At 35.7% G+C, this 24,563-nt stretch overlaps 6 protein-coding genes across 10 annotated transcripts; 1 reads left to right on the forward strand and 5 right to left on the reverse strand.

Annotated features, from left to right (window-relative positions):
- Positions 1-62: 62 nt before the first annotated feature.
- On the reverse strand, positions 63-3,925 carry LOC103848993 (branched-chain-amino-acid aminotransferase-like protein 1). Its single transcript, XM_009125821.3, is given in 21 exon segments — positions 63-412; positions 641-676; positions 767-808; positions 810-848; positions 947-1,018; positions 1,094-1,177; positions 1,264-1,317; positions 1,397-1,482; positions 1,572-1,623; positions 1,719-1,805; positions 1,889-1,943; positions 2,038-2,138; positions 2,237-2,425; positions 2,491-2,593; positions 2,676-2,734; positions 2,808-2,945; positions 3,028-3,120; positions 3,227-3,298; positions 3,409-3,448; positions 3,450-3,505; positions 3,603-3,925. Coding segments are annotated over 21 exon segments (1,665 nt in total). The 5' UTR covers positions 3,681-3,925; the 3' UTR covers positions 63-283.
- A 1,031-nt stretch (positions 3,926-4,956) lies between these two features.
- LOC103848991 (GDSL esterase/lipase At3g05180) lies at positions 4,957-9,481 on the forward strand. Of its 2 annotated transcripts, XM_009125818.3 has the most exons (5): positions 4,963-7,169; positions 8,090-8,290; positions 8,384-8,547; positions 8,629-8,902; positions 9,118-9,481. In XM_009125818.3, exons 1-5 carry the CDS (start codon positions 6,911-6,913, stop codon positions 9,351-9,353), a joined length of 1,134 nt encoding a protein of 377 aa, XP_009124066.1. In that variant the 5' UTR covers positions 4,963-6,910; the 3' UTR covers positions 9,354-9,481. The 2 variants fall into 2 exon arrangements, with proteins under 2 accessions (XP_033146970.1, XP_009124066.1); XM_033291079.1 differs by having other exon boundaries at positions 4,957-7,169; positions 8,090-8,547.
- Positions 9,398-11,126, reverse strand: LOC103848992 (phosphoglycerate mutase-like protein AT74). The gene is made up of 2 exons (XM_009125819.3): positions 10,346-11,126; positions 9,398-10,002 (listed from the first exon to the last, which is right to left on the reverse strand). The coding sequence occupies exons 1-2, from the start codon at positions 10,791-10,793 to the stop codon at positions 9,530-9,532; spliced, it is 921 nt and encodes a 306-aa protein (XP_009124067.1). The 5' UTR covers positions 10,794-11,126; the 3' UTR covers positions 9,398-9,529.
- A 614-nt stretch (positions 11,127-11,740) lies between these two features.
- On the reverse strand, positions 11,741-12,863 carry LOC103848990 (acyl carrier protein, chloroplastic). Its single transcript, XM_009125817.3, has 4 exons — positions 12,754-12,863; positions 12,371-12,478; positions 12,169-12,291; positions 11,741-12,087 (listed from the first exon to the last, which is right to left on the reverse strand). The coding sequence occupies exons 1-4, from the start codon at positions 12,799-12,801 to the stop codon at positions 11,962-11,964; spliced, it is 405 nt and encodes a 134-aa protein (XP_009124065.1). The 5' UTR covers positions 12,802-12,863; the 3' UTR covers positions 11,741-11,961.
- A 689-nt stretch (positions 12,864-13,552) lies between these two features.
- On the reverse strand, positions 13,553-18,144 carry LOC103848989 (probable serine/threonine-protein kinase At1g54610). 4 transcript variants are annotated; one of them, XM_033290870.1, is made up of 8 exons: positions 17,148-18,144; positions 16,749-16,866; positions 16,210-16,624; positions 15,566-15,850; positions 14,938-15,492; positions 14,331-14,431; positions 14,140-14,263; positions 13,553-14,075 (listed from the first exon to the last, which is right to left on the reverse strand). In XM_033290870.1, the coding sequence occupies exons 3-8, from the start codon at positions 16,585-16,587 to the stop codon at positions 13,782-13,784; spliced, it is 1,737 nt and encodes a 578-aa protein (XP_033146761.1). In that variant the 5' UTR covers positions 16,588-16,624; positions 16,749-16,866; positions 17,148-18,144; the 3' UTR covers positions 13,553-13,781. The 4 variants fall into 4 exon arrangements, with proteins under 4 accessions (XP_033146761.1, XP_009124064.1, XP_009124063.1 ...); XM_009125816.3 differs by having other exon boundaries at positions 16,210-16,659; positions 16,749-16,799; positions 17,148-18,140; XM_009125815.3 differs by having other exon boundaries at positions 16,210-16,659; positions 16,749-16,816; positions 17,148-18,140.
- Positions 18,145-21,315: 3,171 nt separating this feature from the next.
- Positions 21,316-21,957, reverse strand: LOC117127175. Its single transcript, XM_033276616.1, has one exon. The coding sequence runs from the start codon at positions 21,955-21,957 to the stop codon at positions 21,316-21,318; it is 642 nt and encodes a 213-aa protein (XP_033132507.1).
- Between the last annotated feature and the right edge of the window lie 2,606 nt (positions 21,958-24,563).

Here is a 24,563-nt window from a genome sequence, read left to right on the forward strand (position 1 = left end):
AAACAAACATGGCCTTTGATTCAGTTTATCTCGTGAATCCTTCACATGAATGAATCATGAACTCTTTAATAATTTCCATAAATGAAATGGCAAAAGATCTAATCTCGAGATTGTGTGTAGTCTCGATACGTGGTCGCTTTTATTTATTAATGGTCATACTTTTCAGTTCTCACGTTGGGTCAAACAAAGAACGCTGAATTAAATATAATTTGACCGAGTAGTGCCTTTCTAGAAGTTAAAGCCAAGACGCACTTCTTTATTACCACCACTCTTTTTTGGTATCTCAGGCTGCTTGGTATGTGGGTATTAGCACACCTGAATCCTCTGTCAGGTTTTTGTAAGCGTTTTGGAGTGTTCTTGTTACCGGTCCAACTTTTCCTTCACCAATCACACGTCCATCGATTTGCACAACCTGTGTAACAAAAGAGCTTATTATTGTCTTATTGTGATTAGAGATTAATTTATTTGTTAATGGTTAAGTAAGATCCCCTGAAGATTTCATCAAGAGCCATGAGTTACTAACTGGAAACTCCCTATCTACAAATGTTTTATGAAAAGATTGATGTTTGAATGTCAAAGATTCAGGTGCAAAATGTTAGAGGATGCTTTATTTTAGTAAGCTAATAAAGACTGTACGTACCGGGCTTAGTTCTCCCATAGTTCCTGTTGTCCATACCTGAAAAGCATGCATTGTTAGATTTTGTTAGAGGAAGAGACACACACATAATGACCTTGACGAAAATGATCATTTGTAAGCTGAAATGACCTCATCTGCTGTATGAAATTCCGAGAGACTGATTCTTCGTTCTTTCTAAGATGAGGTTTTCTTTAACCACAAGTTCCATAACCTTGAAATATTATAGGAAAAATGCAAAAAATGTTTTATATCAAGTCTATTACTGAGATGTTTCTTAACAAAAGTATGTGAGTTTTTTTTTTTCCTTACGGTAGCTCTTGTTATTCCAGGGAGACAGTAATCTGCATGGGGAGTCAGAACACGTCCTTTCTTCACCATAAACTGTATAGCATAAAATAAATATGTTAACAACATGAACTTCTCTGTAAATTAAAACTCTATCAAAGTCTTTCTTACAATGTTGGTTGCATTGGTTTCAGATACAAAACCATCTTTGTCAAGCATTATGGCATCCGCGGCCTTCGCATTGCTACTTTCAATCTGTTTTTATTTTCAATATATATAAAGAACATTAATCTCATAAAACAATGTCAATTCTTGAACTTTCTTGATTTGAAAAACAATACCTTTGCTAGTATGTTATTGAGAAGGTTGTTATGATGAATCTTGGAGTCCAAGTTCTGAACGAAAGCAAAAAAGATAAAAAACAGACTTATTCATAGTTATATCATGAAGAGAAGTCTTGAGTCAAATTCATACATTAGGCGAGTTGCGGCGTGTGGTTGCAGTCACCAACACAATCCCACCATCATTGTCATAGACTGGAGGCTTCCATTCCGCAAGCACTGCAACGAACAAAGTTTAATTTGCATGTAAAGTGTAATCTCATTAGTCATTACCAACCTTAGTTGTTAGGATAAAGATGAAAGGTTACCAATAAGAGTACATCCATATCGATTGAAGGTAGGGCTCATTCCAGAAGTTACCTTAAACGAACCAGTTGCATAGTTTTTTAAGACTAAGAAATGAAAACGTAAGTTTCTTAAAGAAACTTAAAATATACTTGAAATAAACGCAATACCTTTTTGCCACGAGTGAGAGACAACCTGATATGTGTATTGTCAAACATACCATTTGTTATGAGAGTTCTGAAGATAGCTTCTTTTATCTGTATGGTGTACCATAATAAAGCTATGGTGGTAACAATATTGTTTCAACAGAACAATGGTCGTAACATTCAAGATGCTTTACCTCTTCACGAGATGGAACATTGTCGAAAGCCAGAGCCTTAACTGAATCAAACATTCTAATCAAACATTTCAACATATAAAATAACATTGCTTAGAAAAACTCTTTTACTTGCTTCTTAGTTTCTTAAGCATTTTGAATGTTGTTATTACCGATCAAGATGTTCTTCAAGCTTGAATATCTTTCCCTTGTAAATCCTGAGTCCTTCCCATACTGAGTCACCACCTTGGACAACCGAGTCAAAAACTGAAACCTAAAGAATAAGAAGAGGAAGTATAGCACAATCAGCTTTTAAAATGAAAATCACAAAACAGCAACTCGTTAATATTTTCTTCAGCATATAAAGCACACCTTTGCCATCTCACGAGGTAAGATCTCGTCACCAACCCATGCAAGAAGTTTGGCGTTTTCAGGAACCGGGAGACTAGGAGGAGGCAAGGGACAACTCAAGAGTGAGGACTTGTGCTTCACGTGGCTCCTAAGAATGTTGTAAAGTGGTAGACTTTGCTCCAGCAAATCGTAATGTGACAAAGGGAATATCTGTGAAAACAAAACACACCTTAAACTGAATTCAAAACCATAACCGAAACAAACCAGAGACTTACACGTGGATACTTCTTTGGAGATGAGAAACCTGTTGACTCATGCACACTCTTGTACCACCATGGTGCCCATACTCCATCTTCTGGTATAGGACCAGCCTCCCATCTAAACAAAACACAACAAACCATATAGTTATTACAATCTTAACATTTATAAAAACAAAAGAGAATGCAATAAGAGGACTTACTTAAGCATAGAGGCCTGAAATGGAATCTCCAAATCATCGCAAAGACCGCGTAACGTGTTCTGTATATGTATGAATGTCAAAACATGCAAGGACTAGAGGTTAAGAGACATAGACATATTACAGAAACAAAACCTCAGGATCTCGTTGAAGCTCATCAGCATCGATGACTGGTGGTGGTGTTCCCATCTGACAAAGATCACTGTATATCGACACTAGTTCCCCCAAGCCTAGTTCAAGAAACGATGGAGGTTGTACCTTCTCAAAGGAAGGCTGAAAACATAGAAGAACAGTAGATGAAACATTGACTAAAAAGCTGAGATCTAATAAAAGAACCTTTAGTGAGAAAGCTAACCAGTATGTTAAGTGGATTTCTTATTAATATGAAGTGTTTTCCTTTACTCATTAGTTCAGTTGGTAAACCGAAAAGCCGTTGTTTCGAGATATGCTGTTCAAATGAAACACAAGAACGCACTATCTTAGCAAGAAACAACAAAGAAAGCTCTTTAATAGCACGGTTTTTGAAGCTTCCAAGAAAACAATCAGCGTTTCACCTTACAGTACCGGTACTTCTTTGATCCAGATCCATAAATGGTATCTTTCACTACCTTATGTCCATTGTACTCCTATGGAAAACAAGAGACGAAGAATTAAAATTTGTTTTATTTCTAAAGCAAGACTAAGTATGACCTAAAGTCCTAACCAGTTACTAACTTACTATTTATAGTAAACATACCATCATAGAGAGAACCTCGTCTCTGTATGGCCTATCAACACGTAGCTTTGAGAAATGCTGCATACAAGGGCTCGTCGACAACTTCAGTGTCATCTCTCTGAAAAAAATTGGACATAAAATCAATGTCTGAAAACTTTACTCCTATTGTGGATGCAAGTAAGGTTTTGAGCTAAGACCTAAAAGGAGAGTGGTACCTGTGCAAAGGAGTACATGAGGCTGGTGCTGAGTGACCTTGGGGCAGACCATGAGTGAATCACTTCAGGTTCTGTCATTGAGGACGATGATGAAACCAAAGGGAACTCTAAACTGTGGTCTTTTTGATCACTTTTGTTATATCACCACTCTTGAGTAAAGTGCATGAGTGTTTGTGGACCTGTAAGAGTCTTGACATAACAAGAATCTACCCCTCTAAAGAAAGAAAAGGACAAGAATTTGGATAGCAACTTGCACGCATATCAAGTCTCTGTTTGCTTGGAAGTTAGTAATCCCTAGAAAGAAAAGATACCAAAACCACTATAAAAAATACTTTACTTTAAATGGAATAAGTCCGGTTTGTAGTACCTTGAACATCAACACACTTAGAGGAATTGAAACAGAGAGGGCTTGAGAGAAAACTCTGGGGATCCGGCGGTCGGTCGGCGCGTGAGCGTCTGTGCCGCCGCCGGAGTCCTTTCTTCTTCCAGAATAAATCGCCAGTCCCTGTTTCCTCCTATCCTTTTCCGGTTTCTGCAGTTCGGAGCTCTGGTCAGCCATCAACCGCCGGGGTTGTGGTTCTGGAGTCACGATGCGTTGGTGGGAAGGATGGGGGGGTTTAGTTGTGCGTTCTTTGTTTCTGGGAGACGGAGGCTCTCACAGATCCGTCGCCGCCGGCTCTTGCATCCGTGGCGGGGAAGCTTCCTCAGTTCCGCCGTCGTCGGCTCTAGTCCCCGGGGGGTGAAGGCTATCACAGTTTCGCGTCACCGGATCTCGTCCCCTAGTTTTTTAGGGTTTGGTCTTTTTAGTTTAAGTTTTTCTCATCGCTTAGTCTTAGGGTTTGTTTTTGTGCTCGCGTCGTAGGAGAGAGGAGCTCTCCGGTGAAACGGTTATGTTGCATGCGATATTTTCTTTGGGTGGTTGTCGTGAATGGTGGTGGAGGTGATCTCGCCATGGCGATCGATCCCTTCCGGTTTTAGAGGCCCAAAGACGCTTGCGGTGAGGTATGGTGGAGCTGCAGAGCTCCGGTTTGGTCGAGAGATCCGAAGGATGGATCTCCGGCGAAGTTGAGAGGTGGTGGAAATGAGACGCCCGTGTGACACGTGCCCCCTCGTCGTCGAGGATGGCAACACGTGTCTTTGTATCGAAACAGCTGAAACTCGAGGCGGCTGCTCTCTCGCCAGTTTGGGATTAGGGTTACTCAAGTTGGGCTGGTGGGTTTTGGGCCCATTTGGGAATCGAGTTTGGGTTTCGCTATGGGCTTTTATTGTAATTTTTTTGGGCTCGGTCCGTTTTCATTAATATTAAAAAAAAACATATTGACGGGAAAAAAAAAATGGAATAAGTCCTGAAAATTAATGTTCAGTATTTCAATTTAGTAACTTTGTTCTATAGTCATGCGTGTTTCGTCGTCTTCACACTCTTTATATTGTTTTCAGTCAATTTTATATCTAGTAGTATTGATAATTAACAGTTCCAACCCTTCATATTATTTTCAGTCAATTAAATATCTTGTAATATCGACCAAGTCATCTCTAAGTCTAGCCAAAAAAATAAAACAAGAGAGTGTCACGAGAGGAACACAATCATATTGTTTCTTTCCATATTTCCAAGCAAACTCTGTTCTAGTTTCGTTAAACTATACACAGTACCAGTGTCGGGCTTACCTCTAGAGATCTAAGACAAAACTGAAAAATCCTTTATCACAATCATTATATTAAATTAGAATTGTGCAAATAATGATAAATAAATGTGAATTACTTTATACAACCTGAATATGAATATCAAGTAGTGTTACTAGATATAACTTTTTTTTTCCTTGACGACTATATGATTAACTAGATCAATGAAGTATTAAACTTAAAGACTCAGTAAAGACATAACTAACTTCAGTTTATAAGATCAAAGATGAGAGATTTTGTTGTGCTTAAAATTGGGCCTTTTTATGTAGGGGAAGCAATTGGTCAACCCGGCCTTATTTGGATTCGGTAAGCAAACAAAGTTACCTGAGAGGCTGCAATTTTGCAGTGGCTGGATCAACGATTCAGAAAAAAAATGCTGCACCCATTAGCCTTTTTGGTTTTGGTGTTCCAGTCTCTCATTTGATCACCTTCAATCCAAAGTTGTTTGAATCGTATATAGTAATGTACCAGTGTTTTTAATTGTTTTTCAGATGAAGCGATACTTACCTACGGAATATTTTTTTTTAAATGGATTGTTTATGTTTGATGTCGGACAAAATGAACTTGCCGGTGCATTTTTCAACAAGACACTAGATCTAGCTTTTGGTAACATTCCTAAAATCCAGATAAATTTCAAGATGGAATAAAGGTCAGTATTCACATGGTGAGTTTAATAGTCGCATGCACAGTAATCTCACATCAAATTTACGATAAATCAGTTTTATAAGAACGATAGAGTACACACAATTGGTGGTTCACGAAATCTGACCAACTTTTCTTACATCTTTGAACCCGCTATAGAGAAATTTGACAACACTCTTCATCCACATTCAAACCTAATTATACTTAAAAATTATATTTAGTATGTTCATCATTTTTTTTGTTTCTTATGTTTAATAATATATATTGTTTTACCTAAAAGCATGTAGATTAAAATAATTATTAATCTTTGACACAAAAATAATTATTAATCTTTTAGGATATAAACGAAATCTAATTTGACCAATTATAAAAACCCAACAAATTATAATTGGTTACATTACACAATATTCAAAAAGATAAAATTACACTGATAGATAGAAATATGAAAATAATCTATATTTTGAAGCCAAAGTACATATAGCTATATGAAACTTGTCTGAAATTATTTTTGAGTAACACTATTATCTATTTATAAAAGAAATAATAGGTCGTTAAGTAACAACTTTTAACAAAAATGAAGCCTCGTTTTCTGACTTTTGTTCGACTCTTCAATCTTCACCTACCCAAAACATGGTCTTTGATTAACATAATTACACAATTATATCGATGATTGACAAAATGACAGAATTATATCGATGATTAACACAATGACACAACGATATGGATGTGAATTCCGTAAAACCCCAAAAAGATAAAATAAAAAAGTGTTACGGGAGGAACACGATCATATTCTTTATTTCCATATTAAAAAAAAAAACTCCATTCTATTTTCATTAAACTATACATTGTACACACATACACATTTCTTATGTATACATACAAATGCATATGTATATATTTGTATGTGCATATATAAATATAAGCAATAATGAGAAGATGAAAGTATACTAAGCATTTGACCAAGAAAAGGAAAAATATACTAAGCAATGGAAACCGTTTTTCACTCTCTTCTCATATTGTTATCATTTGTAGCCATCTCTCATACTCAGCCTCTTCTGGCCGGTTCTTTTCCAATTTCTCCTAATTTTGCGGCAGTTTTCAACTTCGGAGACTCTAACTCTGACACCGGAGAACTCACCTCTGGTCTTGGTTTCCGTCTCCCACCTCCCAATGGACAATCCTTCGTCTTTAAACCTCCATCTACTGGAAGATTCTGTGATGGACGTCTCATCGTCGATTTTCTAAGTAATTCTTCATTCCTAAATCCTAACCTTTTCCTTTATTTACTTTTTTGTACAAACAACTTTTTAACGTATAATTATGTACCACGACAGTTTTGGTGTGGTGTTGTTATGGTTATCCACACCAAAATAGTCCACCAAAAACATGACTTTCTAGACTCCGCAATATTTTCTTTGTGGTAGATTAATTTCCTGCATGTTTTCTTGCTAAACGTGTTGCATGCACCATACCAAACTAGTCCACTAAAAACATGACTTTCTAGACTCCGCAATATTTTCTTTGTGGTAAAATTAATTTTTACAAGACGAAATTATTTGATCTTTTCTAATGCGGCTTTCACGCTCACGTTATTCACAGTGTAGTTATTAAATTCATATGAACCGTAAGACCCCAAACACCTTCGCTTAAAGGAAAAATAAGAGTTGATTTAGTGTTCTTAAATCAGTTATGACATTTATATTGCGTATGTCATTTGAAACATTTTTTTCTCTCTAGGATAAGTCGTTTTGCTCAATAGAAAATAAATACCCTTGTTAATTGTTATTGTCAGTAGTTTTTATGAAATGATGTTTTTTTTTGTTATTTCCTTTTTTGGACGACAGTTATTTTTTATTTTATTTTTTTTGACGACAGTTATTTCCTAGTTTATACTTTATATTAATGTTGTGCAAAAAAATACTTATTATGCCAAAAGAAAATACTTTATATTAATAAATTTGGAAAGACTGGTCTAGTTGAAGAACCAGTGGTACAAAGAAAAACCAGATTTTTCTTCTTCTTATAAACTATAAATTTAAAGACTAAAGACATAACTTACTCTTGTTTATAAGATCAAAGCTAAGAGGTTTTTGTTGTTATGAAAGTAATGACTTATGAGAAGTTTCTAATTAAAAAACGTGCTTTATGATGTGACTCTTATGTAGTGGAAGCAATTGGTCGACCCTACTTGAGACCTTATTTGGATTCAGTTAGCACACAAAGCTACCTGAGAGGCTGCAATTTTGCTGCTGGTGGATCAACGATTCAGAAGGCAAATGCTGCATCATTTAGCCCTTTTAGTTTTGCTGTTCAAGTCTCTCAATTCGTCACCTTCAAATTTAAAGTTCTTCAATTAATACAACAAGGTAACTATAATAATAATCCTCAACATTATATAAACTTGTCTGGTTCATATAGACATATGTTTATTCAGCTGTACCAACATATTTTTTTTTCAGATAAAACTCTCGAAAACTTACCGTCGGAAGATCATTTCAAAAATGGATTGTACATGTTTGATATCGGACAAAATGATATAGCCGGTGCAATTTACGGCAAGACAGTAGATCAAGCTGCTGCTGTCATTCCTACAATCATAAAAACATTTCAAGATGGAATAAATGTCAGTATTTACATGATGAGTCTTTATTATCATTGTTGTAAAAAAGTTGCTCTTCTCTAATAATTTTTATTTCTTTTCTAGAGACTCTATTGGGAAGGGGGTGCGAGGAACTTTTGGATACACAACACAGGACCAATTGGGTGTTTAGCTCAGATGGTGTCAATATTTGGGAAAGAGAAATCAAAAGTTGATGAGTTTGGTTGTGTCATTGGCCATAACGAAGCTGCTAAGCTCTTCAATTTACAGCTTCAGGGTCTTGTCAGAAATTTTACTCAACAATATCGTGATGCTAATTTCACGTACCTCGATATCTTCTCGATCAAATCCGACCTCATCCAGAATCATTCCAAATATGGTATGTATTCTAAACTGAACATAAGGCTGGTATGTCCCAAAATTTTGGGAACAAAACAATTTAATAGAAAAATTTAAAATAAACTGATAATGTATATTAACTCTTAAAAATATAGGGTTAAACCAATGTTTCACTTATGCTAAGAATCGACTATGTATATACCTAACATTACTTGTAGTTTGTAAATGAAAACTATTTTTGGGTATTGGTAACAGGTTTTGATCAGTCCATAATGGTATGTTGTGGAACCGGAGGACCGCCACTGAACTACAATGATCAGATTAACTGTGGTTCAACAGGGACATCAAACGGTACGACAGTAACATCCAACGCATGTAATGATAGTTCCAAATATGTTAACTGGGATGGAATTCACTATACCGAAGCTGCAAACCGGTTTGTTTCACAGAAAATTCTGTCCGGTACATATTCCCAGACGGTGTCGTCTTGAAATCAGAACCTCTAGTGGGTCTTTTGTTGTTTTTTCATGTGTGATAAAAGTTAAAACAGAGCATTCTCTAATAACTTTCCTTTCACAACGATAAATGCTCTGATTCAATAAAAGTTCTCTTGTAATGTTATCTTATAGACCACACACAAGTTTGTACAACACTTACCCACTAACTATCAGCTGCATTGTCCATTGCATAACTCCTCATTGTTATCTTCCGAGTTCGTTAGTAGATTTAACTTGTCTTCTTCAGTAGCATCAGTCTCGGATTCATGATCTGAATCAGCCATATGATCAAAGAAATCACCAAAGTACCACTTACAATCTTCTTTCCATTCGCCTTTATGAGCATTAACCCGCCATTTCTGATCTGCAATCATCTCCGGTGACAAACCCCATCTCTCTAACTCTTCCTCCGTGTGATGAATCGCCAAGCTGTAGTCACCGCCTTGTCCTAACTCCATAACTCTGATCTCGCTGTTCCCGGGATTGTTTAATGCCTCAAACTGTTCCACGGTCCACTTGAACCATTTCATCAGAAACACACGCGATGTTAACCCATGAGAAACAATCACAAAGTTTAGCTCATGAGTCGGGTTCATGTGAAGTCTGTTCATGTCGATGTCTCTCCATAGAGACTCAAGAAAGCCTGTAAAGAGGGAAACACATAAGAGACAAGTTCTTGAAACACTTGCTGTTCATTCAAAGAGAAATAAATGAAAGAACACAAATTAAAGAGAAGACAAAACAACACAAATGTAAATTATATAATAATTAATTATTGTTATTGTCCTAACGGTTAATAGTAAATTCCTCAAAGCATATGCATCTACACAATCAACAGTGTAGATTAGTGTTCTAAAAATCGCTCTAGGCGGCAAATCGAAACAAAATGATTTTTCTTAAACCTTTTTTTGTATAATCAATAATCTTCTATAAAGCCTCTAGTTACAGCCTAACAATTTGGAACAAGCAGGGAAGTGGAAACATACTGGAGACGCGATCAAAGACGTCGGCGGCGGATTCACCCTCCGGGAACCGATAAAAGAACCGGCCAAACCTCTCTCTAACCTTCTTGGTCGCTCTCATCCTCTCTTTAACCTGAAAGTTCCCAAAATCCTGCTCCCTGATCCGACATTCCTCTCGAACGCCGATCACGCGGCGGCGCGAGAACGACCGTCCGATCTCACGGAGCGTAGAACGCGTCCGATCGTAAGGGGAGACGTAGAAGCAGACGCGCCACTCCGGCGAAGAAGGATTGGAGGAGAGCAGGGAGCGGAGACGCGCTCCTGCTTCTTGCGCCTGAAGCAAACCGGATTCTGTTAGCTGGATCTTGTGATCAGGGGTTGTTGTGTATGCCGACGTGTCGAGGTTTCCTTCGGATTCGCCGTGACGTACGAGGATGATTCGCTTCGGAAGTAGTTTGTTATCTGAACTCATGGAGGATGAACAATTTTCTAGGGATTTTTTCCGGAATCTGAGTATTTGATTTATTGGTTCAGACAATTAATTAATGTTATTGTTGCTATGTCATAGCATAAATGAAGCGTATATTCAGACATACGTTATGTATTTTTTGTCGGAATATTAACAACTAATTGTTTGTTTAGCTAATAAAGGTTATTATCCACGTCTTCTTGTTCATTGCAGTTGAGAGAAAGTAATCATTATGTTTTGAATTTTATTTCAAAATAGAGACTTAAAAGGATCAATCTGGAAATGTCCCAATGTGGCATACCACCATGGCACCATCTCCGTCTCTTTATAGAAAAAAAAAAGTTACTAATAAAGTCAGTTGATATTTTAGTATTTAGTTAATTTATTTTAGTAGCCCAATAAAAGCTTTTTGGATCTATAACTAGCCCAAAAAAATAAGTTAAGAGATGAAAAGTGTCAGCGCATTAGTAAAATTTTAAAGTCTCGTTGGGCTTTATCTTATTTTTACGCCTGTACTAATGTAACCTCAACCTTATTAACTAAACTAAGAGCATATTTATTGGAGATTCTTAAATTGAGATTTTTAGCAGAATATAAGAAACCGTCTCTTAACTTTTAACTAAAAAAGTTAAGAACCGGCTCTTAAATAAGATATTTAAGAACCAGTTTTTATTTTTTTTAGTTAAAAGTTAAGAGACGGTTTCTTATATTCCGATAATAATTCCAACCTAAGAACCCCCAATAAACATACTTTAACGACTCTCAATCTCTTTGGTTTGTGTGTAGTTAAGCATGCCTTTGGAGTTTGGAGAAAGTTTGCTGAGGCCGAGATAGAAGAAGCCATTCCAGTTAGTGAATAGGATTGCTTCTGAATCAAGTTAAGTGTAACTTCCTTTTAGGGCACACTCTTTGTATGTGTTAATAGTACCAAATACTCCTTGAACATTATGATACAACATACTTCTCTCTTTCTTGAAAATGATATTCATTCTGAATTTTTTTTGGGAACCAAAAGATTCAGGAGACGGATAGAAACTCGTGGATACAGATACTACTAAACCACTAGGACGGGGACAGACCCACTTGACACATTAAAAAACATAATGAAAACAACAAACTCATCAAAGCCTTGCTCTGTTTTTTATTTTGAGGGGTAAACTAAAACTTGAAGTTACTTCTTGGCTTGCATGAGCTCTTCAATGAGTTCAGCAGCTTGCTCAACTGTTGCAATCTTCTGTGCTTTCTCTTCTGCCATTTGGATCCCAAACTCTTCCTCTAAACCCATCACAATCTCAACCTGCATGCAAAACACTCAGTTAATACAAACTCTACAAGTTCTGATTCACAAAGAGAATGGTTTGGTTGATGAATTACGTACCGTGTCGAGAGAATCTGCTCCAAGATCGACAAATTTGGTTTCTGCAACGACTTGTTGATCGTCTTTGAGTGAGAGTTGCTTCTTGACTATCTCAGATACTTTCTCTACTGTCTCTTGTTTGGCCTATAAAGACAAAAGTACTAAGATGTCAACAAACACGAGAAAATGGTCAAGTGGTGTACAAAAAGAAAACAGAACATACCGCGCAAGAGATTGAAAGGCGAGTGCGGCTTAGGTTGAAGGAGAGATTAGTCCTTCCATGGTTGGAAACCAAAACTGGCTTTTGGAAACTAATCCTCGTTGTTGTGACCTGTTATTCATCAATACAAGGAGCGTTTTCATTCAAACCACCAACTCATGACTATTGTTCTGTAACTTTCACAACCATATCCAACAATCACAGCCTTAAATCACACAAAACGGTTTCTGAAACGCATTGGAATGTAAATGAAATTGAAATGATCATATCATTAACGTGCGTCCAAATTTTTAAACTGTGACAGACGGCTAATGATGTAACATCGTAACGGTTAGCGAACGATCTGGAAAATAAAGTGCCAATCTTGAAAAGAAAAAGATTATTACCAGAGAGGTAGCTTGCATGGAGACTGAAGCGCTGAAAGTGGTCGCCATTTTCGTTATTCACGAGAGAGATGGAGAGAGATGGCGGAGTGTACAAAGAGCGTGATGTCCCATGGTAGCTTGCTACATTTATAAGCTTGGTGCACTCAGAAACGACGTCGTTTGCGAAGAAGAAAACATGGGCCTCGTTCCCATGCAAATATTCGATCCATAGATACTCATGCACGAGCGAATGTAGCATAACGTCGTGCCAAAATGAATTCAGTGACTTTACACGGTTATCGAAGTTTAATAACAATGTACCTGTCAAACCGGTTCTTAATTGAATTGAAGTGGACCTGTCAAACCGGTCTTTACCATTTTACCAAACGAAATCAAAGCTATGGTGGACCACAGTGTCCACTAAATAGTTAGCTACAGTATGTACTTCTTGTCACACCTACCCTTCATTCTCATATATTTATTACAGCCTTTTACCATTGGCCAAAGTTTAACCAAACAGTACCCACAACTTACCAATCAGATCCTATAATAGCAAGACACAAGTCAAGTTCCTAACTAACACAACAAACCCCATGAGCCAAAAGTAAAAGCACACACAAATACTCTTGTTTTGTTACTTAACAAGTTACAACCAATACTAATTAAAAAAACACCACACGTCTCCCAAACTGTTAGAAGTTTCTTCTTCATGACTATAAGAGGGAAGAAGTTTTTGGTTTTCTGAGAAGTTTCTGTAAGTTTTCTTAAGCTTTACTGAGATCATGGGTGCCTCTCTCGGTCAGAGAACCAGGGACAAAAGGAACAAAACCAAACATAACTATGTGCCTGAATTACATTGACAGCAAGTTCTCCATGAGTACCATCTCCAAGGAAGCAAAAACTAAAAACTTTACATATAATGTAAGGTGCCCTCATTTTGAATGTTATTTTCAATACACAAATAAGAAACATATAACCCACCAAAAAAGCAGCACTGTTTTTCTTCCCAAAGTATCTATCAAAAAGGAATAATAATAATAATAATCTCATTAAACAACGATTCTTTTCCCTTTAAGCTTAGCAGCCATTCTTCTCTCCTTGTTAACATCCTTTCTCCTCTGTGAACTTGAGTCAGACGCTCCAATGGGAGCCAAAGGGCCTGACCAAGTCTGAAGCGGCTCTTTGGAGTAAGAAGCAGTGAACGAGTTTGAGCTAAAAGGTATCTCTGATGGATCAAGTCTCCGTGAAGATCCCACTTGAAAACCAAGCGCCCCGTCTTGATGCGGTGGAGGAAACTTCTCGCTCTTGCTCTTAGCATTCGCATGCGTGATCATACGCATCCTCTGTTTCAAATAAAAAGATTCAGACACGAACTGAGAAGTAAGATAATATTGTTTCGTTTCTTACATCAATGTTGGATTGATTCTCGGCATTGGCTTCAGGAGCAGCCATTGCTCTTGGATGAGCTCGTTCTCGAGGTAGTCTGATTCTTCTTCTGCTCTCTCCTTGAACCTTACGTGCTTCCCTTTGTCTGCAGACACATGAATGCATCTCTTAGGCAAACAGAAACCAAACATAGTCACAAGAGGAAACTTTACCTCCTAAACTCTTCATCTCGTTTCCTGGCATCAATCTCTTTACTTGGAGGATACTTAGGTAGATCAGAAGGTTCACATGGAAATGGCTTTGTCATGAAGAACTGTACAGCAAAAAAACAAATCAGCCATAGAAGTTTGAACCATGATCACGCCTAAAGACTCAAAGTAGGCCTGCGGATTTTGTCCAAACCGAACTAGCCAAACCGAACCAAAATTTTCGGTTTTTGGTTTGGTTACGGTTTTGAGTTCGGTTTAGTGCAGTGGAGTTTTGAAAAATAATTAGGTTTTCGGTTCGGTTTTCAATTTAAAAATAAATAACTAAATAACCGAAAATAATCGAATAACCAAACTAACTGAAATGACGAAAATAAATATCCTAATTTTAAATAAAATTATACTAAATTCTAACAGAGACAAAAGAAACGGCTATTTGCGGAAATAAATTTAAAAGCCAAAATTAACCGAAAACCGAAACCAATTTTTTCGGTTTATTTCGGTCAGATTGTGGCGGAACTGAACTACCCGAAACCAAAATTTCCCAACCCGAACTAACCGAATCCGCAGGGCTACTCAAAAGGCTCAAACTTATCACTGTAAAGAAACTTACATCACTCATCAACGCATCTGAAGCTGTCTGACGCTCAGAAGGATCAATAGCCAGAAGAGTATCAAGCAAAGAAAGCGCCTGAGGAGAGAAGTCTTTAAAAACCTCTCTCACTTTTCTTTTGAACTGAGGCAAAGGCTTGTGATGAGCATGCCTCTGATGAGAAGGAAGCCTAATCTTCCTCCAATACTCTTCAGAAGGCGACCCGCACAGCTTATATATCCTATGCAACTGCTCCACCTCGTTGCGACCCGGCATGATCGGTCTACCTGATAACAACTCGGCTAAAATGCAGCCTGCACTCCACAGATCAATGCCTACGTTATACTCTTCGACACCGTGAAGAAGCTCAGGTGCTCTGTACCATAATGTAACAACCCGGTTCGTCATCCTTTGCCTTTTAGTGGAATCGTAAAACGTCGCGAGACCGAAGTCGCCTATCCTAAGAACTCCTCCGTCGTCTATAAGGAGGTTTGATCCTTTGATATCACGGTGGAGAACTCCTCTGTTGTGGCAGTGTTCGAGCCCCGAGAGGAGTTGCTTCATGTAGCATTTAACCTGCAAAAACATAGCAATTATTACCAACACGTGTTACGGATAATTATGCTATTACAAACTATCAGTTTCTGACCTGTTGCTCGGTGAATGTTATGTCCGGGCTTGCAGCTAGACCAGCTAGGTCGTGATGCATGTAACGGAACACCAAGTATAAACTATTCGACATCCTCGAAGTAACCAAACCTTCTAGTTTGATGACATTGGGATGATCTAATCTCCTCAAGATCAGAATCTCTCTAGCCATGAATCTCAAACTCTCACGTTCCAAAACATCGCACCGCACTTTCTTTAATGCTACTATACTTCCTGTTAATGAATCTCTCGCCTTGTACACATTACTATACGTTCCTGATCCAATCTACACACATGAAGCAACAGACTTTAACTACCCAATGGCAGAGAACAGAGCACAAAAACAGAGTTTTTATCTACACACACAAAGCAACAGACTTTAATAACCCAACATCATGCCAAAGAACACAACACATAAACAGAGTTTCTCTGTTCTACACACAAAGCAACAGTCTTTAACAACCCAAAGAACAGAGCACAGAAACAGAGTTTTTATCTACACACACAAAGCAACATACTTTAATTACACAACATCATGCCAAAGAACAGAACACAAAAACAGAGTTTTTCTGTTCTACACACAAAGCAACAGTCTTTAACAACCCAAAGAACAGAGCACAAAAACAGAGTTTTTTTTATCTTTACCTTCTCAATCTTCTCAAAGGAATCAGCTTTTCTTGGAAGCCATCCGTTAAGAGCTTCACCGCAGACTTCAGACAGCCACGGTGGCCATCCGGCAGCAACTTGCTCACCGAGCAAGTTCTTTGGTGGGTTGCTACGTCTCGGGTCAGGCTTACTAGACCTTCTTCTTTCGCCTCTAGGTTTCCTCTCTCTGGTGCCATTCTCTTCCTTGTGATTCTTCACAACCTCCTCACTAGTAGAAGCAGAAGCAACAACTACACTAGTGGTTTGTATGGTTTCGGTTTTAGTCACGGAGACATTGTTTACTTCCTTTCGATTAGACTCGATCCTTGAGCTAACTACTGATCCTGGCGATCCGGGTCGACCCAATACACAACCCATCTCTCATCAAACTAACCTTCATTTGCTCATCATGTTTCTAAAAAAAGAGATCTCTTTTGAATCAACTTTTAACTGCAACACACACATAATTGGACAACTCAAATCCCAGCAAGTGTTTCATATCGAAAATCAGATTTCAAAATTTGGAGAAAGTTACTTACTTTATGATCGAGGAGGAGTGAAATTGGAGACCCAGATGGTCAAATCTGAAACTTGAACAGACAAGAACCTAGTTTTTCAGACAGGATGATGTAAGGTTGTGGAGACAAGTCAAAAGATCTGAAAAAAAAAACTTGTTTAGAGAGATAGAAAGCTGACTCAACACTCAACAGAAAGAGGACAACAAACAGATGGATCAATGAGAGATTTTTCAAAATTTTCACAAAGAGAAAAGGGATATGTGACGCTCAGAAGATTTTAAAAATCAAACCTTTAAAGCACACAAAAAAGAAAAGATAAATCAATTAAGGCTATGGAGACAAAAGGCAAGGTGATACATACCACCAATTACACTAGAGTGGAAGAGCATTAATAAGAAGAAAAAAGGAAAAAGAACCAACCTTCTGAGTAAGAATCTGAAGAACAAGGGATTGGTTGAACTGCTTTTTTTTTTAGTTACTCCAAAACTAATGTTTTGTTTTTCTTGTTTGGCGTTTGAATCAGACAAGAAAAAGGAATAAAGAGAAACAGACGAAAGATCTGTTGTCTGTGTTTTAATACGTGTAATTGTTTTTGGACGCAACAGGTCAAAAGGCTCAAAGTTACTACTCTCCAGCCCCCACCAACCTTAGAGTGACCACTATTTAATATTTTACTGGTCCTCTCTTCTCTCCTTCTTTTTAATTTGTAGACCATAAAGTTTTGGTTGAATTAAAGTGTGTTTTTCTTTTAAAACATTCCATTCACAGTCTCATTTTTAATGTAGGATCTAATGGTGCTACAGAAGTGGATGTTTTTTTCAGTGACAATGGTCAAATATATGAAAAGAATAGCTTGAGCTATAGTATAGTTGGTCAAACAATATTAGTTTAAACATAAGAAAACAATATTTGGTAGACATCCACCTAATATGTTGGAATGAATCACTAAAATAATACCATGATTTTAATAAAGTTAAAATGGGAATTATAAAAGAAGAATAATTATGATATGTATAATGAGAGTTTACTTCATCTCTCCAATCAAAGAAGTTCCTTTATCAAGACTCTTTTGTAAACCAAACAAGGAACAAAAGCTCAGAAACTTGTGATTGCTCCTGTCCAAACCATTTTTGGTTTTCTCTGATTTAATTAAATGAAAGCTTCGTATACTTTTATGTATTTATTCATTCCAACGATGCTAACTTACAATATTTTTGTTATCTTCTAGACAATAGTCACAACTCACAATACATTTTTATGATTCGTAACATCAACTTGTGTTTTAAGAAACAGTCAGTAAGGTTTTTAAGAAGGTTTGAAAAGCAAATCAAAGAATCACAGATGGCTGCGTTTATAAAAAGGGCTTTTCCACCTTATGGGCCCAAGAGAATGATTTAGCTTGGCCCATTCTGGTCTTTCTTTCACTTTGTTGTGTGAATAGAGTAGCTTCCCTAGTGCTTTGTTTTTTCCTCGCTATTATATTCACTCCGTTTAAAAAAAATTATATGATGTTTTAAAAGTTTATGTTATTTCAAAATATATGATGTTTTGAGATTTTAAAGTTAACTTAAACTTTGTTAGAAAATGTTCAGCCAATAAAATTTTACGGTCTTTTTATAATTGGTTAAAATTTTTTAAAATTAGATCTTTAAAAATATTATTTAGAAAAATATAATTTTCTTAATTTCTGTGCATTAAGCCAAAACATCATATATTATGAAATAAATGGAGTACTATATTTCACCAGTTATACTACATATTTTTTAGGTGATTGGTTCATTGCTTGATTGTCTGAAGGACAAGAAACAAGAGTATTGCCTCCTGACCAATCAACAAGGACCGGGGGGGGGGGGGGGGGGGGGGGGAGGGGGGGAGGGTTGTTAAGATGATCAAATGTACAACATCACAAGATTCAACACAGGATCCTAATTACTAATCATCCCTATACAGTTTAATATTGAGTGTGAGAAAAAAGTCCATACCCAATCAACATGAAACTCAAACGTAGCTGAGCAAAAGGTAGCATTCTCATCAAAATGCCCATCTCTTGAGTGTACCATCACGGCTTCCGGTGAAGAGATAGCTCTTATCACTAGAAACAGACGAGTTCAAGACATCCAAGCAATTTATGCCAGCACAATGCTGCAACGTGCACATTACATAAAAAAACATCATGATTGAGTTGACAAGGAGATGACTATAACTTCAAACTATTTTAAGCCCTTGTATATTTTTCTTAGAGAATTGTCCATTATATAAATCTTCTATTTTTCTATTGGTTGAATGCCTTCAAACTTTAGTTACTATTGGTTTTTAAAGTTATTAACATTAAAGTTTAAGACAGAGATCAAAAGAAAAAAAAGACTATAAAATTATGGGAAGTTTACTCAAACATTACATATTTTAGGACAATTGACTAGAATCATACAAATCTTTTTTTAATTACTGCCATTTTTTATATCAAGTGTGCCTTTTTTCCGTTATGAGAAAAACGTATTTACAAGAATGTCATTACCTTTTAATGCCACATAATCAAAAATTTGGCGCCACGTAGGAATTCGGTTCTGTGTTTTTATTAAGTCAGCTGTAAAGCGTTATATACGTCGTTATAGTTGAGTTATTGCTACGTTGCGGCTGAATTAAGCGGCTGACTTAAGAGTAAACATCTGACTTAAGAACATAAATGAGCCGTTAGTTACGGCTGATTTACAGAAATCTAGCTGATTTATGGGATAACGGTTGACTTATGTACACAAGTTATGACTGACTTATACATCGACGGTTTGATTTCTGGAATATTTGGCTGAGTTGTAGTTAAGACACATCTGAGTTATGTTTCCGCGGCTGAGTTAATGAACATTGACTGACTTAAGAGTAAACATCTGACTTAAGAACATAAATGAGCCGTTAGTTACGGCTGATTTACAGAAATCTAGCTGATTTATGGGATAACGGTTGACTTATGTACACAAGTTATGACTGACTTATACATCGACGGTTTGATTTCTGGAATATTTGGCTGAGTTGTAGTTAAGACACATCTGAGTTCTGTTTCCGCGGCTGAGTTAATGAACATTGACTGGCTGATGTGGATAATTAATTAATGACGTGGATTTATTGTTTTAAAATAGAGTAAATTAGCTAAATATACTAACAAAGGTGGGATATCATTGAATGGGGGGAAAATGGTAATGTTGGGGGGAAAAAAATTGGAGGGATATAGAGTATGGAGTGCAAATAGGGGAAAAGTGGTGTGTAGGGAGTACAAATTCTCTTTAAAATAAACTAACCAAAGACCGTTATTGTCATATACTAGAGGTATACAAATATTTTAATAATTTAAGAAGATGTATAACACTCTAGTCATAAACCAACTTTTCGATAACATTCTAGTCATTTTCTCTAAAATTATTAGATGTAATAACCATTTATTATTAATTTAAATAAAAGTCAGGAGTATAGTATACATGCTAATTTTTTTTTTTGAAAAGGACGAGGAGGGGGGGGGGGTTAAGATGATCAAATGTACAACATCACAAGATTCAACATGGAGCCTTTGTTGTCTCTGTTTTTCAAGAAAATAATTATTTTATAGTAGTCATTTCATTGATTTAGGGAGTATTATGAAGTTTTACTAAATTAATTGATAAACAAATTATAACGATTTCCATATACCATGAAAAAGAGCTTAAAATACATTAATACCAATGTATTAAATGTACAACATCACAAGATTCAACATGGAGCCTTTGTTGTCTCCGTTTTTCAAGAAAATAATTATTTTATAGTAGTCATTTCATTGATTTAGGGAGTATTATGAAGTTTTACTAAATTAATTGATAAACAAATTATAACGATTTCCATATACCATGAAAAAGAGCTTAAAATATATTAATACCAATGTAGAATGTGGTTAGAAATTTTAAAACAACATTAAAGATCATAGGCTTTAGTATATAAAGTATTTACCAAAAACTCAATATTTTCGAAAGGGTTAACACATGGATTTTGAGAAAATTTCAAAAAATATGAAAATGTTGTTTTAATGCATAGTTGTATCCTGCACTAACATATGATGATGGTGAAAGAGGTTTGGAGCCTTTGTTGTCTCCGTTTTTCAAGAAAATAATTATTTTATAGTTGTTATTTCATTGATTTAGTGAGTATTATGAAGTTTTACTAAATTAATTGATAAACAAATTATAACGATCTTATATACCATGAAAATGAGCTTGAAATACATTAATACAAATGTAGAATATGGTTAGAAATTTTAAAACATCACTAAAGATTATTGGCTTCAGAATATAAAGTATTTACCAAAAACTCAATATTTTCGAAGGGTTAACACATGGATTTTGAGAAAATTAAAAAAATATGACAATATTGTTTTAATGCATAGTTGCATCCTGCACCAACATATGATGATGTTCAAAGAGGTTTGGAGCCTTTGTTGTCTTCGTTTTTCAAAAAAATAATTATTTTATAGTAGTTTTTTTTTTTGTGAAACACTCATTCATTAACTAAGAGGAAACGAGTTAGTTGGGGGTAGTAACTACTCCACCAACCCTTAATACATTGGCTACAGCTAAAGCATGCTTTGCCATAATGTCAGCCTGAACATTTTGATCGCGAGGGATCCAGGCAAAAGAAACGAATTCCAAATCATCAACAAGAGAGAGGATATCAGAAACATTCCATAGAGATCCGGAGAGAAACTCCCCGATCGGACTTCCTTCACTAGTTGCAGAGAATCAGACTCAAAGCAAACTGAACTCAATCCTTCTTCCTTCGCCATTTTCACCGCCTCGAGGAGAGCGAGCCCTTCCGCCATTAGAGTCGAGCTCACAAAAACTGCACTCAAACTAGAAGATCTCGTACCTGCAGGTGACAACAAGAACAAGCCCAAACCAGCATTTGTTCCTCTCATATTCCAAGCAGCGTCAGACCTTATTGTACTCGCACCCAAGGGAGGGGAGGGAGTAGGAACTCGGATAATCTTTTTAACAGGTTCCTTCTGCTGCTTGTTTAAACTCCATTCTCTGGCTAGTCGTATTGCTTTAGTTAAGGTTTCCTCCGCTGAGGCAGAGCTCCCTTCAAACACAAACTTGTTGCGTTCCTTCCAAATGCTCCACAGGATCCATGGAGCTAGAGAACCCGAGGTGATTCCCGATGGAGGTAAGCAAGTTTTAGAGCACAGATCAGACCACAAACCCGCCAAATCTAGCATTCCACTGTAATCCGTCGTCGATGAGAAAGGGGCCAGCTGCCAAACCTTCCTCGCAAAAGGACAATGAAAGCACAGATGAATAATAGATTCAGCTTCACCACATCGCTTACAAGCAGAGTCAACTGGAATATGTCGCGCTAAGAGTCTTTCACCCACACTATTATGAAGTTTATAGTAGAGTCAATTATTTTACAAGCAGAGTCAATTATTTTATAGTAGTTATTTCATTGATTTAGGGAGTATTATGAAGTTTTACTAAATTAATTGATAAACAAATTATAACGATTCCCATATACCATGAAAAAGAGCTTAAAATACATTAATACCAATGTAGAATTTGGTTAGAAATTTTAAAACAACACTAAAGATTATTGGCTTCAGTATATAAAGTATTTACCAAAAACTCAATATTTTCGAAGGGGTTAACACATGGATTTTGAGAAAATTTCAAAAATATGACAATATTGTTTTAAAGCATATTTGCATCATAAACCAACATATGATGATGTTCAAAGAGGTTTGGAGCCTTTGTTGTCTCCGTTTTTCGAGAAAATATTTATTTTATAGTAGTTATTTCATTGATTTAGGGAGTATTATGAAGTTTTACTAAATTAATTGATAAGAAAATTATAACAATTCTCATATACCATGAAAATGAGCTTAAAATACATTAATACAAATGTAGAATATGGTTAGAAATTTTAAAACAACACTAAAGATTATTGGCTTCACTATATAAAGTATTTACCAAAAACTCAATATTTTCGAAGGGTTAACACATGGATTTTGAGAAAATTTCAAAAAATATGACAATATTGTTTTAATGCATAGTTGCATCCTGCACTAACATATGATGATGTTCAAAGAGGTTTGGAGCCTTTGTTGTCTCCGTTATTCAAGAAATAGTTATTTCATCGATTTAAGAAGTATTATGAAGTTTTACTAAATTAATTGATACACAAATTATAACGATTCCCATATACCAATACCAATGTAGAATGTAGTTAGAAAGTTTAAAACAACACTAAAGATCATAGGATTCAGTATATAAAGTATTTACCAAAAACTCAATATTTTCGAAGGGTTAACACATGGATTTTGAAAAATTTCAAAAAATATGACAATATTGTTTTAATGCATAGTTGCATCCTGCACCAACATATGATGATGTTCAAAGAGGTTTGGAGCCTTTGTTGTCTCCGTTTTTCAAGAAAATAATTATTTTATCGTAGTTATTTCATTGATTTAGGGAATATTATGAAGTTTTACTAAATTAATTGATAAAAAAATTATAACGATTCTCATATACCATGAAAATGAGCTTAAAATATAATAATACAAATGTAGAATATGGTTAGAAATTTTAAAACAACCCTAAAGATTATTGGCTTCAGTATATAAAGTATTTACCAAAAACTCAATATTTTCGAAGGGGTTAACACATGGATTTTGAAAAACATTCAAAATAATATGACAATATTGTTTTAATGCATAGTTGCATCCTGCACTAACATATGATGATGTTCAAAGAGGTTTGGAGCCTTTGTTGTCTCCGTTATTCAAGAAATAGTTATTTCATCGATTTATGAAGTATTTTGAAGTTTTACTAAATTAATTGATAAACAAATTATAAAGATTCCCATATACCATGAAAAAGAGCTTTAAATACATTAAGACCAATGTAGAATGTGGTTAGAAATTTTAAAACAACACTAAAGATCATAGGCTTCAGTATATAAAGTATTTACCAAAAAGTCAATATTTTCGAAGGGGTTAACACATGGATTTTGAGAAAATTTCAAAAAATATGACAATATTTTTTTAATGCATTGTTGCATCCTGCACCAACATATGATGATGTTCAAAGAGGTTTGGAGCCTTTGTTGTCTTCATTATTCAAGAAATAGTTATTTCATTGCTTTAGGAAGTATTATGAAGTTTTACTAAATTAATTGATAAACAAATTATAACGATTCCCATATACCATGAAAAAGAACTTAAAATACATTAATACCAATTTAGAATGTGGTTAGAAATTTTATAACAACACTAAAGATCGTAGGCTTCAGTATATAAATTATTTACCAAAAACTCAATATTTTCGAAGAGGTTAACACATGGATTTTGAGAAAATTTCAAAAAATATGACAATATTGTTTTAATGCATAGTTGCATCCTGCACTAACATATGATGATGTTCAAAGAGGTTTGGAGCCTTTGTTGTCTCCGTTATTCAAGAAATAGTTATTTCATCGATTTAGGAAGTATTATGAAGTTTTACTAAATTAATTGATAAACAAATTATAAAGATTCCCATATACCATGAAAAAGAGCTTAAAATACATTAAGACCAATGTAGAATGTGGTTAGAAATTTTAAAACAACACTAAAGATCATAGGCTTCAGTATATAAAGTATTTACCAAAAACTCAATATTTTCGAAGGGGTTAACACGTGGATTTTGAGAAAATTTCAAAAAATATGACAATATTTTTTTAATGCATAGTTGCATCCTGCACCAACATATGATGATGTTCAAAGAGGTTTGGAGCCTTTGTTGTCTTCGTTATTCAAGAAATAGTTATTTCATCGATTTAGGAAGTATT

The sequence above is a fragment of the Brassica rapa genome, chromosome A01 (assembly GCF_000309985.2).
Source record: "Brassica rapa cultivar Chiifu-401-42 chromosome A01, CAAS_Brap_v3.01, whole genome shotgun sequence".
NCBI lineage: Eukaryota > Viridiplantae > Streptophyta > Magnoliopsida > Brassicales > Brassicaceae > Brassica > Brassica rapa.